The following is a 15,541-nucleotide window of genomic DNA, read 5'->3' on the forward strand; positions in this document are numbered from 1 at the left end:
AGCTGTTGAAGGGCACTGATGTGTTTAACTCCTCCAAGAGCTCGCAAGCATCCCCCTCTACAGACAAGGGGACTGAAGCCCAGAGGGACCACTCAGCCGGAGAGCTGCAGAGGACAGACTGGAACTGGTCTTTCTGGCCCCCAGCAGACCGCATCCTTAATCACCAGCTCTGCCCTCTCCCGCCAAACATGAGGACAACGGACCCCAGAAGAGGGGTGCCTGAGGAGGCAGCGCCTGCACCCATGAGCCCCACGTTACGGCTCAGGCACCCATAGGCTGGACATGACCAGAGAGGTTGCCAGCCCCACAATCTCCCTTCCACAAGGTGTGTGGGGCCCCCAGCACTGGACACTGAGCACACACTCTGGCTCATGTTCCCCCTCTAGGGGACCACGATGACCCCAGCATCATGTGGGGTTGAGCACAGGTTCAAGAGGGGCCATGGCCTTCTGGATCCGTGCTGTCCCATGTCCCTCTGAAACCCACCATACCGGAGTGCTTAACCCCCAAACCGGGTCACCAATAGGAGCAGTGAAGACTCAGTTCAGCCAGAAGAGAATAAAAGCAAAAGACCTCCCCACAACTGACCAACTCGGGCCTCCCTGACCTCACCTGCTAAAGCTCTGTCCCCGGGCCAGCTCCACTCCGTGCATTGGTCGTCACACACCCAGCTTCCAGAGCACCCCAGGGCCTTTGCACTGGCTGTTCCCTCTGCCCAGAATGCTCCTTCCCCGACATCCACAAAGCCCTCTTCCTCACCTCCTTCAGGAACTTGTGGAATCTTTACCTTCTCATCTTCCCCAAGTAGCTTGTCTGAATTTACACCTGAACCGCTGCTATTTCCAGTACGGAGAGTCCGGCACACAGTAAATGCTCGGTAAATCATTTGAAACGCAATTCCCACTTACAGATTAGATGAATGGGGATCAAAGAGCTGGAATGAGTTGTCCAAGGTCATGGAATCAGGAAGGGGCATAGGCAGGACACAAACCCAATCTCCCTGGGTCTAGAGGCCTTGACCTCCGTGGTCTGGCGTCTGGGGTTTCCCCCCATGGCAACAGCCCTGCTGAGAAGCAGGAGGTCAGGCCGCCGGAGGATCCGGCTGATTCTGGTGAGGGCCGCCCCCTGCATGGAGGAGTGGGAAGCTCAGGCCGTGGCAGAAGGACCCTCCCACCCCCCCGACACACACACACCCTGTCTGAGCCTCCCAGCTGGGACAAAGTCCACTTTGTGGCCGCCGGCAGTCAGAGGAGAGCAGACACTGTGGGGGGTGGGGCTTCCTGCCCAAATCTGCTTTCAAGCCTACTGTGCGCCCCAGTCTGGGACACACCCCTTCCTGCAGGGCTCAGGGTTCGTGGGGTGAACAAGGCTCCCAGCATCAAGATGGCAGCAGCAGGGTATGGGCCTGAGAAAGGACAGGTGCTGGCAGAGTCCGTTGGGGAGGAGAAAGGGCCCTGGGCACTGCGCCCCACAGTCCCCAAGCCCCAGCCTGGCTCTCCCCAAAGAGCCTGCCTGAGCACAGCCTGCCTGCTCAGGGCCCCAGCCGGCTCTGAGAAATGCCGAGGGTGCATGGACTGGCCACCTGTTGGCTGCCTTTGGCCCCAGGCTCCAGAAAGGCCAGGTGGCCAGAGGCCCAGTGGGTGGTCACGTGATCCAAGCCGGGTTGATGGGAACCAGCCCTGGGACATTTGCTGGAAATACCCTTAACCTCAAAGGCAGTAGGGGTCCCCTGGGCACCTCAAGGAGAGGAGTCTGCCTGGAAATAAAGCCTGCCTGAAAAGAGGCAGAGACCTGGGGTCCTAATCATGTTAACTGAGCGCCTGGATCGCACTGTGCCTGAAGCCGTATCTTGGACTTTTCCTTTTAAGAAGAAGCCTGAGTGCCAACGCAGCAATGTGACCCGGGGAGGAGACCACGGTGGGGTCCGCAGTCATAAGGGAGGGGGTGTCAAGGAAGTCATTCAGAGAGGAAAAAGCCAGGGAGATCATGAAAGGCCTTGAATGCCAGGATAAGAAGCTGTGACCACATCTGAGTTTCAGCAAAAAGAAAACCCTCCCACAGCAACATGGAGGGGGTGAGAGAGGGGAGGCCCAGGAGGCCAGTGAGGAGCCTGGGGCTAAAATCAGGCAGGTCGAGGGTAGAGACCACAGCACAGTGAAGAGGGGGAAGATATCTCCTCAGCGCTGCCCCAGGTGAGGTCTCCAGGGCACTGCCACCCTGTGGCTCCGACTGGTGCAGGACGAAGTGACCCTCACCTCTTGGGCCTGATGTCAACAAGACAGATGTACCCAAGCCAAGAGAGGGGTGGAGCTGCCAGGAGGGAGCAAGGGCAGATCACAGAGGGTCAAATCCCAGCTGTAGCCCCGGACAAGTCATTTAACAGCTCCCTGCCTCAGTTTCCCCAACTATAAAATGGGGAGATTAGTAGTACTGAACGCACAGTGGTGTGAGGGTGCCCTGAGAAAAAGCAGAGAGACAGCACAGATAAGAGTCCGGCACAGAGCACAGTCTCAGCAGCTGCCAGCCACTGCTATTAGTTGCATTATTATTATTATCTGGGGGCCTGGGGGTAACTCTGCCACCTGAGATGTCGGAGGCGGGGTAGGGGGAGGCGAGAGCCTACGGTCCCAGGCCCTCGGAAGCACGGTGCAGGGAGCTCTGCTATAAAAGAGATCTAGGCGCCAAGCCCACCTCAGTCCCTGTGGGCCTTAGGGACAGCCGAGGGCCCCTCTGACCCTCAGCTTCCCCATCTGTCCACTGGGAGCACAGTCCCTATCCTGGGAGCTCTTGCATGGAGGTAACACCAGGAGTGTGCCAAATATGGGAAGGCATCGCTGGGGCCGCTCAGGACGCGGGGTGAAGGGTGAGATAGTAGCCCCCGAGCCCCGCCAGGGTCCCAGCCCCGGGGCCACCCAGGAGTGCGACAGCTGAGCGATACCCGCCTGCCCCCCACCTCCTTCCCACCGACCAGGCGCCCCCCCAGGCCAGGGGCACCGTGAGCCAGGGCAGGAGTTCTCCAACAGCGCCCTGGCACCCGCAGGCACACGGGGCGGGACGGGCCCCCCTGGGGCACACTGGAGGCCGGCCCGCTGGGGTAGGTCCCCCAGGGCCGGGTCAGACAGACAGCCCTGCCACCTGCCCACCAGCCGGGCGTCCGGCCCCCGCCCGCCCTCCCCGCGCTGGGTCTGGGAGCGGCCGTTCCAGGCCGGGCCCCTCTCTGCCCGGCGGTTCCAGAGGACTCCGTGGGTTCAGTCCCCCTCGCCCCTCCTGCCATCCCGTTACTCACCCGCCTCTCCAGGGGTCTCCCGGCTGAACCCACACAGCATGCCTGCTGTCGTCTCCCCGGTGCCACCAGCTCCCTCCCTCGCCCTCCCCAGGGAGGGGCCGTGGGAGGGGAGCTCCCGGCTCCCACTGGCTGGGCACGCGTCCACCCACCGCAGCAGGCGGCCCTCTGCTTAAAGGGGACACGGCCGGTGTCACGGCTGATTCCTGGACGGGGCTCAACACCCCTCCCCACCACCCCCCGCCACCCAGGCCGAGTCTGGGCAGGGGGTCTCTGAAGATGGCAGGCCGCCCCCAGGGCCCCCAGGCAGACAGACCCCTGGGCCAACTCTGCCCCTGACTCATCTCGGGACTTTGGGGAATGACTGCTGCCCGCCCCAGACTCATTTTTTTCACTCGGAAAAGGGGAACAGTGCCTTCCAAACTTTTCTTTTTTTTAAGTAGCAGATTCTAGTTGAATCTTGCACGGGATTCCCAGGACATAAGGCAGAGGAAAAGCCGTCGTTGAACAAGGCCAGGGCGTGTCTGCAGGTCTCAGTGTAGAAACCCTCACCCTCAGAGTCCCCTGGCCCTTCCAGGGACATTCCAGCTTCCTCTCCCAGGCCTCCATCTCCTCTCCCCACAGGTGGGACTTGGGGAAGACCAGCCCAGCGGCCTGTTACCCGGAGCATCCCCCAGCTGTGTGGGGAGACAGACCAAGCTGGAAGCATCCCAGCTTGATGGGCAGGGGCAGTTGGTCACAACTCCAGCCCCCACTGGGCCTCGGGCGGGCACTCTCCTGGCTTCCTCTGCACCAGCTCAGGATGGCCCTGATGACCCTGATGGCTCCTGGGGTCTCCCTTCCAGCTCTCCAGCTGCTCCTGCTCCCCACCCACCAACGCTGGTACCGGCGGAGATCCACACACCACAGAGGTGCTGGGAGAAGGATGGGGGATGGGCACTCGAGGTGTCAACAGCCTGGAACCGAACCACATGTTGCAGCCAGCTGAATGAGCAAAGAAACAAGGTCTTGGCTCCCTGGAAGCGCTCCGAGGCGAGGGAACAAGGGGGCTCAAGTGTCCCCGGGTCCTGCAGCAAATGGGAGGAGGGTATAGCCTGTGGCTAGGAACCCAGGGCTTCATCTGAGGTTTCTCCCCAGCAGGGATGTCCACCACGGAGTCCAGCCCACAATCCCTGGGCTGCCCGTGCTGGCTCCTCAGCCTCACCCTATTGGCACCTTCAGGACAAACTGGGACTCTGAGTGTTGGGGGGGTCACTCGCACCCCTGGATCCACAGGTCACGTTCCTTGCCTGATGCCCACCTCTACATGGTGCCTTCCTGTTTGGGTGACTGACTTCAGGTACGTTCCAGGGGCAGGGTGCCTTGGGCTGGCAGTGAGGTCAAAGGTCAAACAGAGATGCCAAGGTCTCCACTCCAGTGTTCTTGCCTGGAGAATCCCAGGGACAGCGGAGCCTGGTCGGCTGCCGTCTAAGGGGTTGCACAGAGTTGGACACGACTGAAGTGACTTAGCAGCAGCAGCAGCCATGGGACCATATATTTAACTTATATGCAGAGTACATCATGAGGAACGCTGGGCTGGAGGAAGCACAAGCTGGAATCAAGATTGCTGGGAGAAATACCAATAACCTCAGATATGCAGATGACACCACCCTTATGGCAGAAAGTGAAGAGGAACTCAAAAGCCTCTTGATGAAAGTAAAAGAGGAGAGTGAAAAAGTTGGCTTAAAGCTCAACATTCAGAAAACTGAGATCACGGCATCCGGTCCCATCACTTCATGGGAAGTAGATGGGGAAACAGTGGAAACAGTGGCTGGCTTTATTTTTCTGGGCTCCAAAATCACTGCAGATGGTGATTGCAGCCATGAAATTAAAAGATGCTTACTCCTTGGAAGGAAAGTTATGACCTACCTTGACAGCATATTGAAAAGCAGAGACATTACTTTGTCAACAAAGGTCCGTCTAGTCAAGGCTATGGTTTTCCCAGTGGTCATGTATGGATGTGAGAGTTGGACTATAAAGAAAGCTGAGTGCTGAAGAATTTATGCTTTTGAATTGTGGTGTTGGAGAAAACTCCTGAGAGTCCCTTGGACTGCAAGGAGATTCAATCAGTCCATCCTAAAGGAGATCAGGTCTGGGTGTTCATTGGAAGGACTGATGTTGAAGCTGAAACTCCAATCCTTTGGCCACCTAATGTGAAGAGCTGACTCATTTGAAAAGACCCTGATGCTGGGAAAGATTGAGGGCAGGAGGAGACGGGGACGACAGAGAATGAGATGGTTGGATGGCATCATCAACTCAATGGACATGGGTTTGTGTGGACTCTGGGAGTTGGTGATGGACAGGGAGGCCTGGTGTGCTGCGGTTCATGGGGTCGCAAAGAGTCGGACACAACTGAGCGACTGAACTGAACTGAACTGAGTTGAACAGCCATGGGAGGTAGGATGAGCAGCAGGTCGGAGAGGGAACCTGCTTCAGGAGGCGTTTGGTGGGAGAGGGACTGTGGGCTCTCCGTGTGGTCCACGGCGCCCTGCAGCCGTCGCGCTAAGGCCCTCGATGAAAACCCTGACAATCCCCAGGGCACCGAGAGCCACCCTGGAGCAGCCAGCTGCACACCAGGCAGGAAGGGGCACAGCTCTTCACAGCCCCTCATCCTCTTCCCCCGCCCCCGAGTTACAGCCCCTTCAGGGAGGAGGGCGCTATGGTGCCCAAGGCTTTGGAGTTCCATTCACCCGCTTTCATAAGGAAATATTTGCTCTCCGAACACATGCATTTAAATGAGCGATTAAGACTGAAGGTCTGAACCCTTGCCATGTTTTTGTCTCTCTCGGCTCTTTTGGAATTTACTCTCGTGGATGAGGAGCGGCCGGAAAGGTCACGCCACGGGTTATGGGAGAGCTTCCTTGCAGCGATTCTCCGAGAGCCTGCTCTGGGAGGCACCAGCCCCCCAGACACCAGGACACAAGCGAGGGTCAGCATCTTCCCACTGGCCTCTGTCCCTGCCAGCCCACCAAGCACGTCTCACTTCACTTTATCCAAAAAGTGGGTTTGTAAGCAACTGTCAGTCCTTTCTGGAACAAGATAGGGTTTAAATGAATATTTGGCACGGAGAGGTTAACTGAGGCGCCCGAGGTCACCCAGCTGTAGGGTAGAGCCAGGCCCACACCTGAGAGGACTGCTTCTTTTTCGTTCGTTTCTCCTTTAACATAGAGATGCAGTGCTTTTAGTTTTCATTTTATTTGGCTGCACTGGATCTTAGTTGCGGTGTGTGGGATCTAGCTCCCTGACCAGGGACCGAACCTGGGCCCCCTGTATGGGGAGCAACGAGCCTCAACCATTGGGCCACCAGGGAAGTCCTAGAGGTCTGTTCTTAAAGGCGCAGCTAGATGCCTCTCAAGATAAAGAGGTTTGGGGGTGAGGTGAGGGGGTCCACCAAGAAGGCGTCTCTGAGCCTGGATGTGGAGGATGGAAGGACGGTGCCGTGAACACAGTGCCATGCGACAAGGGAGGAGGACACCAGGCGGGAGACGCAGACGGAGCCAGACCACCGAGGGCTGGTGACAGCCGCTCCTCTGGGTGTGGGCTGAGGACCAGCAGCATCAGTATCCCCTGCCCCATCGGGGGCACCCCCAGACAGGCAAACACTCAGGGATCCCTCGGCCTGCTGACCCAGAATCAGCATTTCAACCAGCTCCCTAGAGGATGCGGAAGAAGTTTAAGAAGTGCTGTATTACGAGCCAGGCTTTCATTCTGCAGACAGTGGGAGCCATAGATGGCTGAACAGCAAGGGTGGGAGAGGCTCTGTGAAGACCTGAGACACAGAACACCAGCCTCCGCGGGTGGAGGGGGGAGGGCCAGGGATGAGCAGCAAGGGCCCGTTCTGGGACCTGGGAGCAGGTGGAACTGCGGCGGGGCCCTGCCCCAGAGATGAGCCCTCTCGTCCACTGCGGCCGAAGCCCCGGGAAGCAGAGGAAAAGAGGCACAGATTGCTGAGCATGCACTGCGGCTAGAAGCCAGGTCTGCTAGGGGCCCGGGCCGCCAGTTGCTCGTGGTCACAGGGTTTGAGTGTTCTACATTGCCATCACTGTGGATGACCCGGCAGGGGGACTGGGCAGCCTGGGAAAGGAGGCAGGGCCACTGAGCTGACGGGCGGCCCCTCCATGGGGACAAGCCGCCGCGTCCTCAGCTTCTATGGGACAGTCAGAGACGCGACTGCTGTGTGACCTGGGGCATGTGTCCAAACCGCTCTGGGCCTCAGCTTCCTTAGCTGCACAAGGGGAATAAGAACAGCACCCACCCTCCAGGGTTAGGGAGCCCAGACACAGACCCAGGGAGCATTTATGAACCCACTTTTCTGCCAAGGGTCTCATCCCAATGCCTTGGATGAATGAGGCCAGAGAAGGGGAACTTCAAGGTGGCTGAGCACACAGGCCAGGCGCACCCAGGTTCAGACCCCAGTCTGCCATCCAAGGACCTTGTCATTCCGGGCAAATCACTTCCGTCAGAACTGCTTCCCCACCGGTGACAAACGAGGGCACAGAGACCTTAGGAGGGCTGCCCAGTGCCCTGACCTCCTAACCTCCTGACCTCCTCCCTGCAGGGCACTCTTGAAGCCTCTTAGGGTGCCATGCGGTGTAGGACCCCGGCATCGCTGATGCCCCTCCGCGAGTGGGAAGTGACCCCGCGCTGCACAGATGGGAAAACACAGACCCAGAGAAGGTGATGTCGGAGCCCCCACCCCCGCCCAGAGCAGAGTGGGGCTCGGAGCCCAGCCTCTGTCCCTCCTCTCCGACCCCAGGGCTGGTTCATCATCACCACGCAGACAGACCGTGTCCTGAGCTGCCAGACACCCCGAGTGACGGCCGGAAATGAAGTCTGGGTGGGAAGGACGCAGAGATGGCGATCCGAGGACAAGAGATAATCCCTTTATTGCTGTTCCGTCGCTTCTCCTCCTGGTCTCCATCCCTCCCTCCTCACACCACCCGAGGGCCAGGCCAGGACAATCGCTCCCCTCTCCTCTCGTCAGACATTCCCGTGAGCGGGCACTATCGTCCCGATTTCACAGATGGGGACACTGAGGCCCAGGGTAAAGCCGCACCTGGGCTGTGCCCGGGAGCAGGCCCCCAGGCTGACACCTGCTGGCCCCCAGTGCCCTTCACCCCAGTCTCCCCCCAGCCCTGGAGGGCAAGGTGGTCTCGGGCAGCTTCGAGAGCAGAGCATGACAGGCTGTGTGCAGAGACCGCGAAGGGCGAAGCTCGGGGGGCGAGAGGAACCGCAGCGGGCCCTTCATGGAGAAGCTCTGCGCCCGGCCGCGTTCTCAGGGTTTGACACCTGTCTTCTCGTTTCATCCGCATCCCTCAGATGTGAGGAAACTGGGGCCCAAAGAGATGAAGCCACGTGCTCTGAGTCACACAGAGTCTGAGGACCAAGTGGGGATCTACACGCGGGCCCTGCTGACGCCATCTACACAAACATCCCACTTGCAGGCCCTCCTGAGAAATGCACACTCACGGACACAGGAAGAAAGAGAAACGGGTGGGGGGTCCCCAAGCTGCTGCTCCTGGAGGGCCTCTCTGTCCTCTGACTAGGGCAGGCCAAGGGGCCATTGCCCAGGCCTGGACACCAACAGGGAAGCTCCTCGGGGCTCCCTCTCGGCCTCCATGAAAGACACAGGCAACGGCTTCCCTCCTGGAGGAGAGGCATGGGGTGATGACCGTGTAGGGGGCCCGGAGCCTCGGGCTCCTCCTCTCGCTGATGAAGCTACTGTCCTCACGGGCTTTTGTTGAGAAACTCAGTGAATAAACAAAATGCCTGGAAAACTCTGGAGCGCAGGTCCCATGGAGGTGGTCAGTGTGAACATGGCCCTGCCCTGCCTCTCTGGTCACTTGGTCACCCGAAAGCACCCCCTGCCTGCCAGACACTGAGCTGGGCACCAGGCTTCCAAGAGGCCAAAGCAGGTGTGGAGCCTGCCTCTTGGGCTGCTGCTCTGGGGGAAGGACAGAGATCAAAGGAGTAATAGTGTTGGTCGCTCAGTCATGTCTGACTCTTTGCGACCCCATGGACTGTAGCCCACCAGGCCCCTCAGTCCATGGGATTCTCCAGGCAAGAATACCGGAGCGGGTTGCCATTCTCTTCTACCAGGGGATCTTCCCGGCCCAGGGATCAAACCCGGGTCTCCCGCATTGCAGGCAGATTCTTTACCATCTGAGCCACTAGGGAAGCAACCAAAGGAGAGAAACCCACAAGTACAGGTAAGTGATGGAGTTGGTGCTGAGGGCTGAGGGGCCAGGATGACAGGCGGCGGCCGGGGGTCAGGAAGCCCCCGGAGGAGGTGCTTCTAGGCTGAGACAGGTTGGGAAGGAGCCAAGGTGGCTGCAGGGGTGAGTGTGGGCTGTCTGGGGAGCAGGAGGAGGAGAGGAGCCGGGATTCTGCTCTGGGTGCGGTGCCAAGGGAGGCACTGGGGGGGTTAAACAGGGTCCTGAGTGCTCTGATTTGTTTCCAAAATGCAGCCGGAAGGGGCTGGGCTGCCAGGGTGCAGATGGCATGGGGGGACCAGAGCAGGAAGGGCCAGGAACCTCAGGGGCAGGAGACCGGGAAGCCAATTTTCTCCGTGCCTCGGACCAGTCCCTTCCTGCTCTGCTTTCCCTCCTCATGACCAGCAGCGTGAGTCTGGGGACCTGCCAGGGGGTGAGGTCAGAGGCCTGGAGTCAGGATGCATCGCGATGCAAAACAGAAAGAAAAAGGAATGGGGGCCGAGCTTAAAGGAAAAATCCCGAATGCGTCCAAGGAAACGCAAATGCCTGCGAGAGCCGCCAGACTCACTGGCAAGCAGAGAGGTGAAGGGGAAGCAGTGCTGCTCCCTCTGGACTCCTCAGGGCGGTGACCATGAGAAATGCAGGCGAGAGCAGGTGCCAGTGCCCACCGGGGAGGTGCAGGGGCAGGGGCACTGCTGGCAGGGTAAACTGAGGCAGCCAGGAGAGACCCAGCACCCTCCCCCCCGGTAGGCAACCTCCGGCAGTCAAAGCTACAGTTTTTCCAGTAGTCATGTACCAATGTGAGAGTTGGACCATAAAGAAGGCTGAGCGCCAAAGAACTGATGTTTTTGAACTGTGGTGCTGGAGAAGACTCTTAAGAGTCCCTTAGACCAGGAAATCCTAAAGGAAATCAGCCCTGAATATTCACTGGACAGACTGATGCTGAAGCTGAAGCTCCAATACTTTGGCCATTTGACACGAAGAGCCGACTCACTGGAAAAGACCGTGATGCTGGGAAAGATTGGGGGCAGGAGGAGAAGGGGACGACAGAGGATGAGATGGCTGGATGGCGTCATTGACTCAATGGACGTGAGTTTGGGTAGACTCCGGGAGTCGGTGATGGACAGGGAGGCCTGGCGGGCTGCGGTCCATGGGGTCGCAAGCAGTGGGACACAACTGAGCGACTGCACAACAGCCCTAAGGGGCAGCAGTGGGAACGCCATTTGTGAGGATGACCCGCATCTCCGTTCTGGGGGAGGGGGCGGGTAACGTGATGGCCACACCCCATGCACAGCCACTTGGGTGGGTTTAGAAATACAGTGTCGAGTTCAAGGGAGAAAGGAGGAGGAAACAGCAGGAGGAGAAGGGAAGGAGGATACAGGGGAAGAAAGGAGGCCGGGAGAAGGCAGGGAAGATCAGGAGATTGCCCTGTAACACCATTTATAAACTAAAAACATACAGAAAGCACAACGTGTGCCCAAGGGCACAGACACAGTAAAGATCTATTTCACAGAGTGAAGGTTCCCAGGGCGGTAACTGGGAATAGGGGTAGGGCATGAGGGAGGGAAAAATAAAATCACCAGCGCGGGTGCCAGGCTGGCCCAGGGCCAAGTGCACTATGAACTGAAGAATCTAGCTCAACCGCTGAAGCCTGGGATTAAAAATAAAAAACAAACAGATGCCTCGAATGGCTTGTTAAGAAGCTGAAACTCTCTCCTGAGGATACTGGGGAGCCATGGAAGGTTTTAGAGGGAGGGAGGGAGGGATGAGGTCAGCCCAGTTCCCTAGAAAAGTAACAGAACTGGGAGCTGAGAGAGCCCTGGGTGGGGTGGAGCCTTGGCTGACCTCAGTTTCCCTCCCCACCAGGACCACTCAGACTACCCAGCTGCCCACTCGCTGCCTGAACAAAACCAGAAAATAAATGGGTAGGCGGTCGGGGCTCAGCCTGTCACGCATCCTCGTCTTAGAGTGCCAAGGACCCCATGGCAGTGCCCTCCCCAACCCCCACGCGTGCCCAGCCTTGCAGAGAACCCCAGGCTGCGAGTCAAGAGACGCAGGTTCTAGGCCCAGCCGCCACCCACACAGGACCAACTCTGTGCCAAGAAGATCACAGGTGATGCAGAACACCAGGGTCTCTTGTGGAAGGGACCTCACTCAACGAGGACCCGCCGGGAGCCTAAATACAACAAAAGGGGGCCAAAGAGTCAGGCCGCTCAGGGAGGCATCAGGGAAGGCTGCCTGGTGGAGGCGGTGTCCGGGCTAAGCCTTGAGGGACGCAGGAACCAAACCCTCCGAGATGCCGCGGGAAGGGACAGCCTGGACAAAGGGTGGGAGGAGGAGGGTGCGCAGTATCATAGGGAGAGGCGCCAGCCCACGTGGCTGAGGTCGGAGGTCCCCCAGGAGCAGGCGGGCTGGACAGGCAAGGGGCTGAGTCCTGACAGCTGGAGACTGCTTTAGGGAGAGAACGAATTGAATGGGGCATCCTGGCGCCTTGTGGATAACACTTAAGGAGGGGTCTCTCCTCAGCCCCTTCCACGAGATGCTGGCAGGGGGACATGTGGAGGCCCTCCCACATGACCGAGCTGTTGGGAGCAGGGCGGGCGTGGAGAGCACTGGACCCAGAGGACCACGACGTCCCCTTGGGGCTGGTGACCCATGAGGCTTTGGAGGGGCAGGCGCAGCTCTCCGCCTGCGCCCTCGGCCCCCAAGAGGAGGGGCAGGTGGGTTCAGCCTGAGGCTAACGCTGGACTCCCTCCATCCCCACTCTGGATCAAGCGACACCCTCTGTGTCCGTGTGTAAATCCCCCGGAGAAAGGGCATCTGCACATGGCTTTGCCATTCTGAGTGCAGCCTCTCATGGAACCCTTCAAGAGCCCTTTGACGTGGGCACTCCTGCTCCGCTCTAACTGAGAGGAAACTGAGGTTCAGAGAGGGGAAGGGACTTGGCCAAGGGTCCCTGCTAGGACGGGCCGAGGGTCGGAGCGTCAGAATCAGGTGCTCCCTCCCGGGGTCCTTCACATGGGCTCTTCCTTCTGCCTGGAACTCCCTTCCCCCTGCATCCCCAGAGCCCAACCTAAATGCCACCTCCACCAAGAGGCCCGCCCTGACCACACCAGGTGGGTGCTCTTTACCCCGTCCCAGCCTCTCCTTCAGTGCATCTGCTCACCTGTTTTTTTCCACTAAAGAGGGGACCCTGGACTGTCTTGCTTATTGATTTTGACTCTGCTCAGGGCTGGGCTTCATACAAAGTAAAAGCTAAATAAGTGTTTGCTGAATGAACGGCTAAGAAATAAATAACCTCTGGATTGCTGTATTGGAAAGAAACCCATCATTCATCCCTCTTCAACCTCATGCAGGAAGCCCTTCCGCTGTCTGGTAGAGCTTGCATACCTCCACAAACGGGGAGCTCACCACCTCACAAGCAGCCCTCCCTTTTCCTGAATGGCAGTTAGGATGGGAGTCCTTCTGTTATCCTGATCTGGAGCCTGTTTCCTACGGCTCCTCCGGGCCCTGCCCCGGACCAGCCTGCAGAGACTCAGAGGTCATGCCTGGAGCCAGGTCAGGCCCTCAGAGCCCTGGCAGGAGACGCTGCAGCTCAGAGTCTGGATGCGGTTCCAGGGGGACCCGCAGCTCCCCTCCCAGCCTGAGGGCCTCTCCTGGGCGTGTGCCCAGAAGGAGCGGGCAGCCATCAACACCCCATGCCGCCAGGAAGTCTGCGGCAGGCTCTTCAATCCCCTCTGGGCGTCGGTGTGCATTTAACGCCCAGCGGAACTTGCTTCAGGTCCACGAGGCTGGCACGACCACCTCTGTTTACAGATGAAGAAACTGGCGTCCAGAGGGGCAGGAGACAGGGGCAGTGACTGACTTCGAAGCCTTAATCTCACCGCAACAGACACATATCCTCAAAAGGGCTTTGTGTGATAGTCTTATTTTGTGTCCTCCTAGTGGACTATTTGAAAGAGAATCCTGCTGTTGTGGACTCATTAGTGGTACAAGCTCATGCAGGGAGAGACTTAGGGAAGGCAAATTTTGGAGAAGGGAATGGCAAACCACTTCACTATTCTTGCTTTGAAAACCCCATGAACAGTACGGAAAGGCAAAAAGATATGAAACTGGAAGATAAGCCCCCAGGTCAGTAGGTTTCCAGTATGCTCGAGCAGTGGTGTTGGAGAAGACTCTTGAGAGTCCCTTGAACAGCAAGGAGATCCAACCAGTCCATCCTAAAGAAAGTCAACCCTGAATATTTATTGGAAGGACTGATGCTGAAGCTGAAACTCCAGTACTTTGGCCACTTGATTCGAAGAGTCAACTCATTGGAAAAGACCCTGATGCTGGGAAAGATTGAAGGCGGGAGGAGAAGGGGACGACAGAGGATGAGATGGTTGGATGGCATCACCGACTCAATGGACATGAGTTTGAGCAAACTCCGGGAGATAGCAAAGGACAGGGAGGCCTGGCATGCTGCAGTCCATGGGGTTGCAAAGAGTCGGACACGACTTAGCGACTGAACATCACCACCACCAAGGAGGTCACACAGCCAGCTGAGAATACGCCGGAGAGATCTAGGCAGCAAGACGCCCTGGTGGAGAAGCAGGGCAGGGGTGGCCCCTAGCATAGGCCACTTATCTGAGGACAGGGCTTGACTCTGAGATCTCTGGGTCGGCGCCTGCTCCCGGCCAGCTGAGGCTCCCCACGTTCCCTGGCTCCCTCAGGGCTGTTTCAGAAGAATCCTTGGGAGGTCGCCAACTGGTGTCAAGAACCCGCCCTCCCCTGCAGCCTGGCCTCCCTGCATTCCCACCTCCCCCAGGAATGAGCTGGCCCTAAGGCCTCCTCTGCCTGGCAAAATAAGCTCCCCAGGGCTGCCCCGCTGTCACTTCCTGGGGGCCGCTCCCGCTGGCTGCTGTCCCATCTGGGTCTCCAAAGCCCTGGGGCACCCTCAGTCCCACCGTCCACTCACCGGATGCTCCATCTTCCCCGCCCACCTACTCCCGACAAGCCTGACCCCTAACGGGTGACAGATATTCCACCCCTGCCAGCACCCCCTCCTCCAGCAGCAGCAGCGTGGGGGCCTGCGAAGGGACTCTGGGCTCAGGTCCTATCTCCACCCCTGACTTGGCTAGGTGACCGTCAGCTAAACTGGCCTCAACCTTTCCATGTGTAAAGTGGGAGCACATGTGTGGGCTGGGGCAAGAGCCAGACCTGTGGCCTCCGGGGGCTTCTTTAGCTCTTACCTCGCCAGCCTGGGACCCCTTCACCTCAGTCCCGAGCTTCGGCTCCAAACAACCCAATGTGCTCAGTCGTTGAGTCGTGTCCTACTCTTTGGGACCCCATGGACTGTGGCCCGCCAGGCTCCTCTCTCTGTCCAGGGGATTTCCCAGGCAAGAATCCTGGAGTGGGTTGCCATTTCCTTCTCCAGCAGGGAAGCTTCTGGACCCAGGGAACGAAACTGCGTCTCCTGCATCTCCTCGACTGGCAGGCAGAGTCTTTACCACTGAGCCATCTTAGCTGTTTCCAAACCTCAAACAAGCATTTCTCGACGGACTGTTTTGCAACCGGGGGACCGAGCCTCGGCGATGAGCAAGGACTGTCCCCAAGGTCACCTGCAGGGACCCCAGCGGCCCCAGTTATGCGGCTCTAAGAGGCTGCCGGGTGGGTGCCCGCCCCCTTCCCGCACACGCACTTATCAGTCACCGTCACCTCGGCTGAGTCAGTGAAACGCGGGGGCTGGAGGGACAAGGAGAGCCACGGGCGGATGGGAAGCGGGGTGACGAGACTTCCAGCCCCGGGGGCGCGGGGTGGGGGCACAGAGGGAAACTGCGGCCAGGGGGAGCAGGGAAGGGCTCCGGGACCACAGGCAGTGGGGTCTCCTGTGTGATGGCCGTTCTTTCTGCTCCATCAGGCCGTCTCCCCAGGGAGGGGACAGGGGCCGGCAGCCTTCACAATCATTGGGGCGATTAGGGCAGGCACTGAACATTCAAGCCGACAAGCGGAGACAACGCTGGGACCC

The 15,541-nt window shown here is 58.8% G+C and overlaps 1 protein-coding gene across 2 annotated transcripts in view; it reads right to left on the reverse strand.

Annotated features, from left to right (window-relative positions):
* GRIP2 (glutamate receptor interacting protein 2) overlaps positions 1–15,541 on the reverse strand; it is a 102,626-nt gene that overhangs the window by 43,929 nt on the left and 43,156 nt on the right. The window contains exon 1 of one of the 2 annotated variants that reach the window (XM_055413493.2): positions 3,287–3,390. The exons of the other annotated variant lie outside the window; for it this stretch is intronic. Within the exon in view, the coding sequence (XP_055269468.2) occupies positions 3,287–3,326 (40 nt within the window). The 5' untranslated portion in view covers positions 3,327–3,390. Of the gene's footprint in view, positions 1–3,286; positions 3,391–15,541 lie in introns of those variants that run through there. 2 annotated transcript variants of the gene reach the window in all.

This window comes from Moschus berezovskii, chromosome 24 (genome assembly GCF_049115385.1).
Source record: "Moschus berezovskii isolate FMDL1 chromosome 24, NW_MosBer_1.0, whole genome shotgun sequence".
NCBI lineage: Eukaryota > Metazoa > Chordata > Mammalia > Artiodactyla > Moschidae > Moschus > Moschus berezovskii.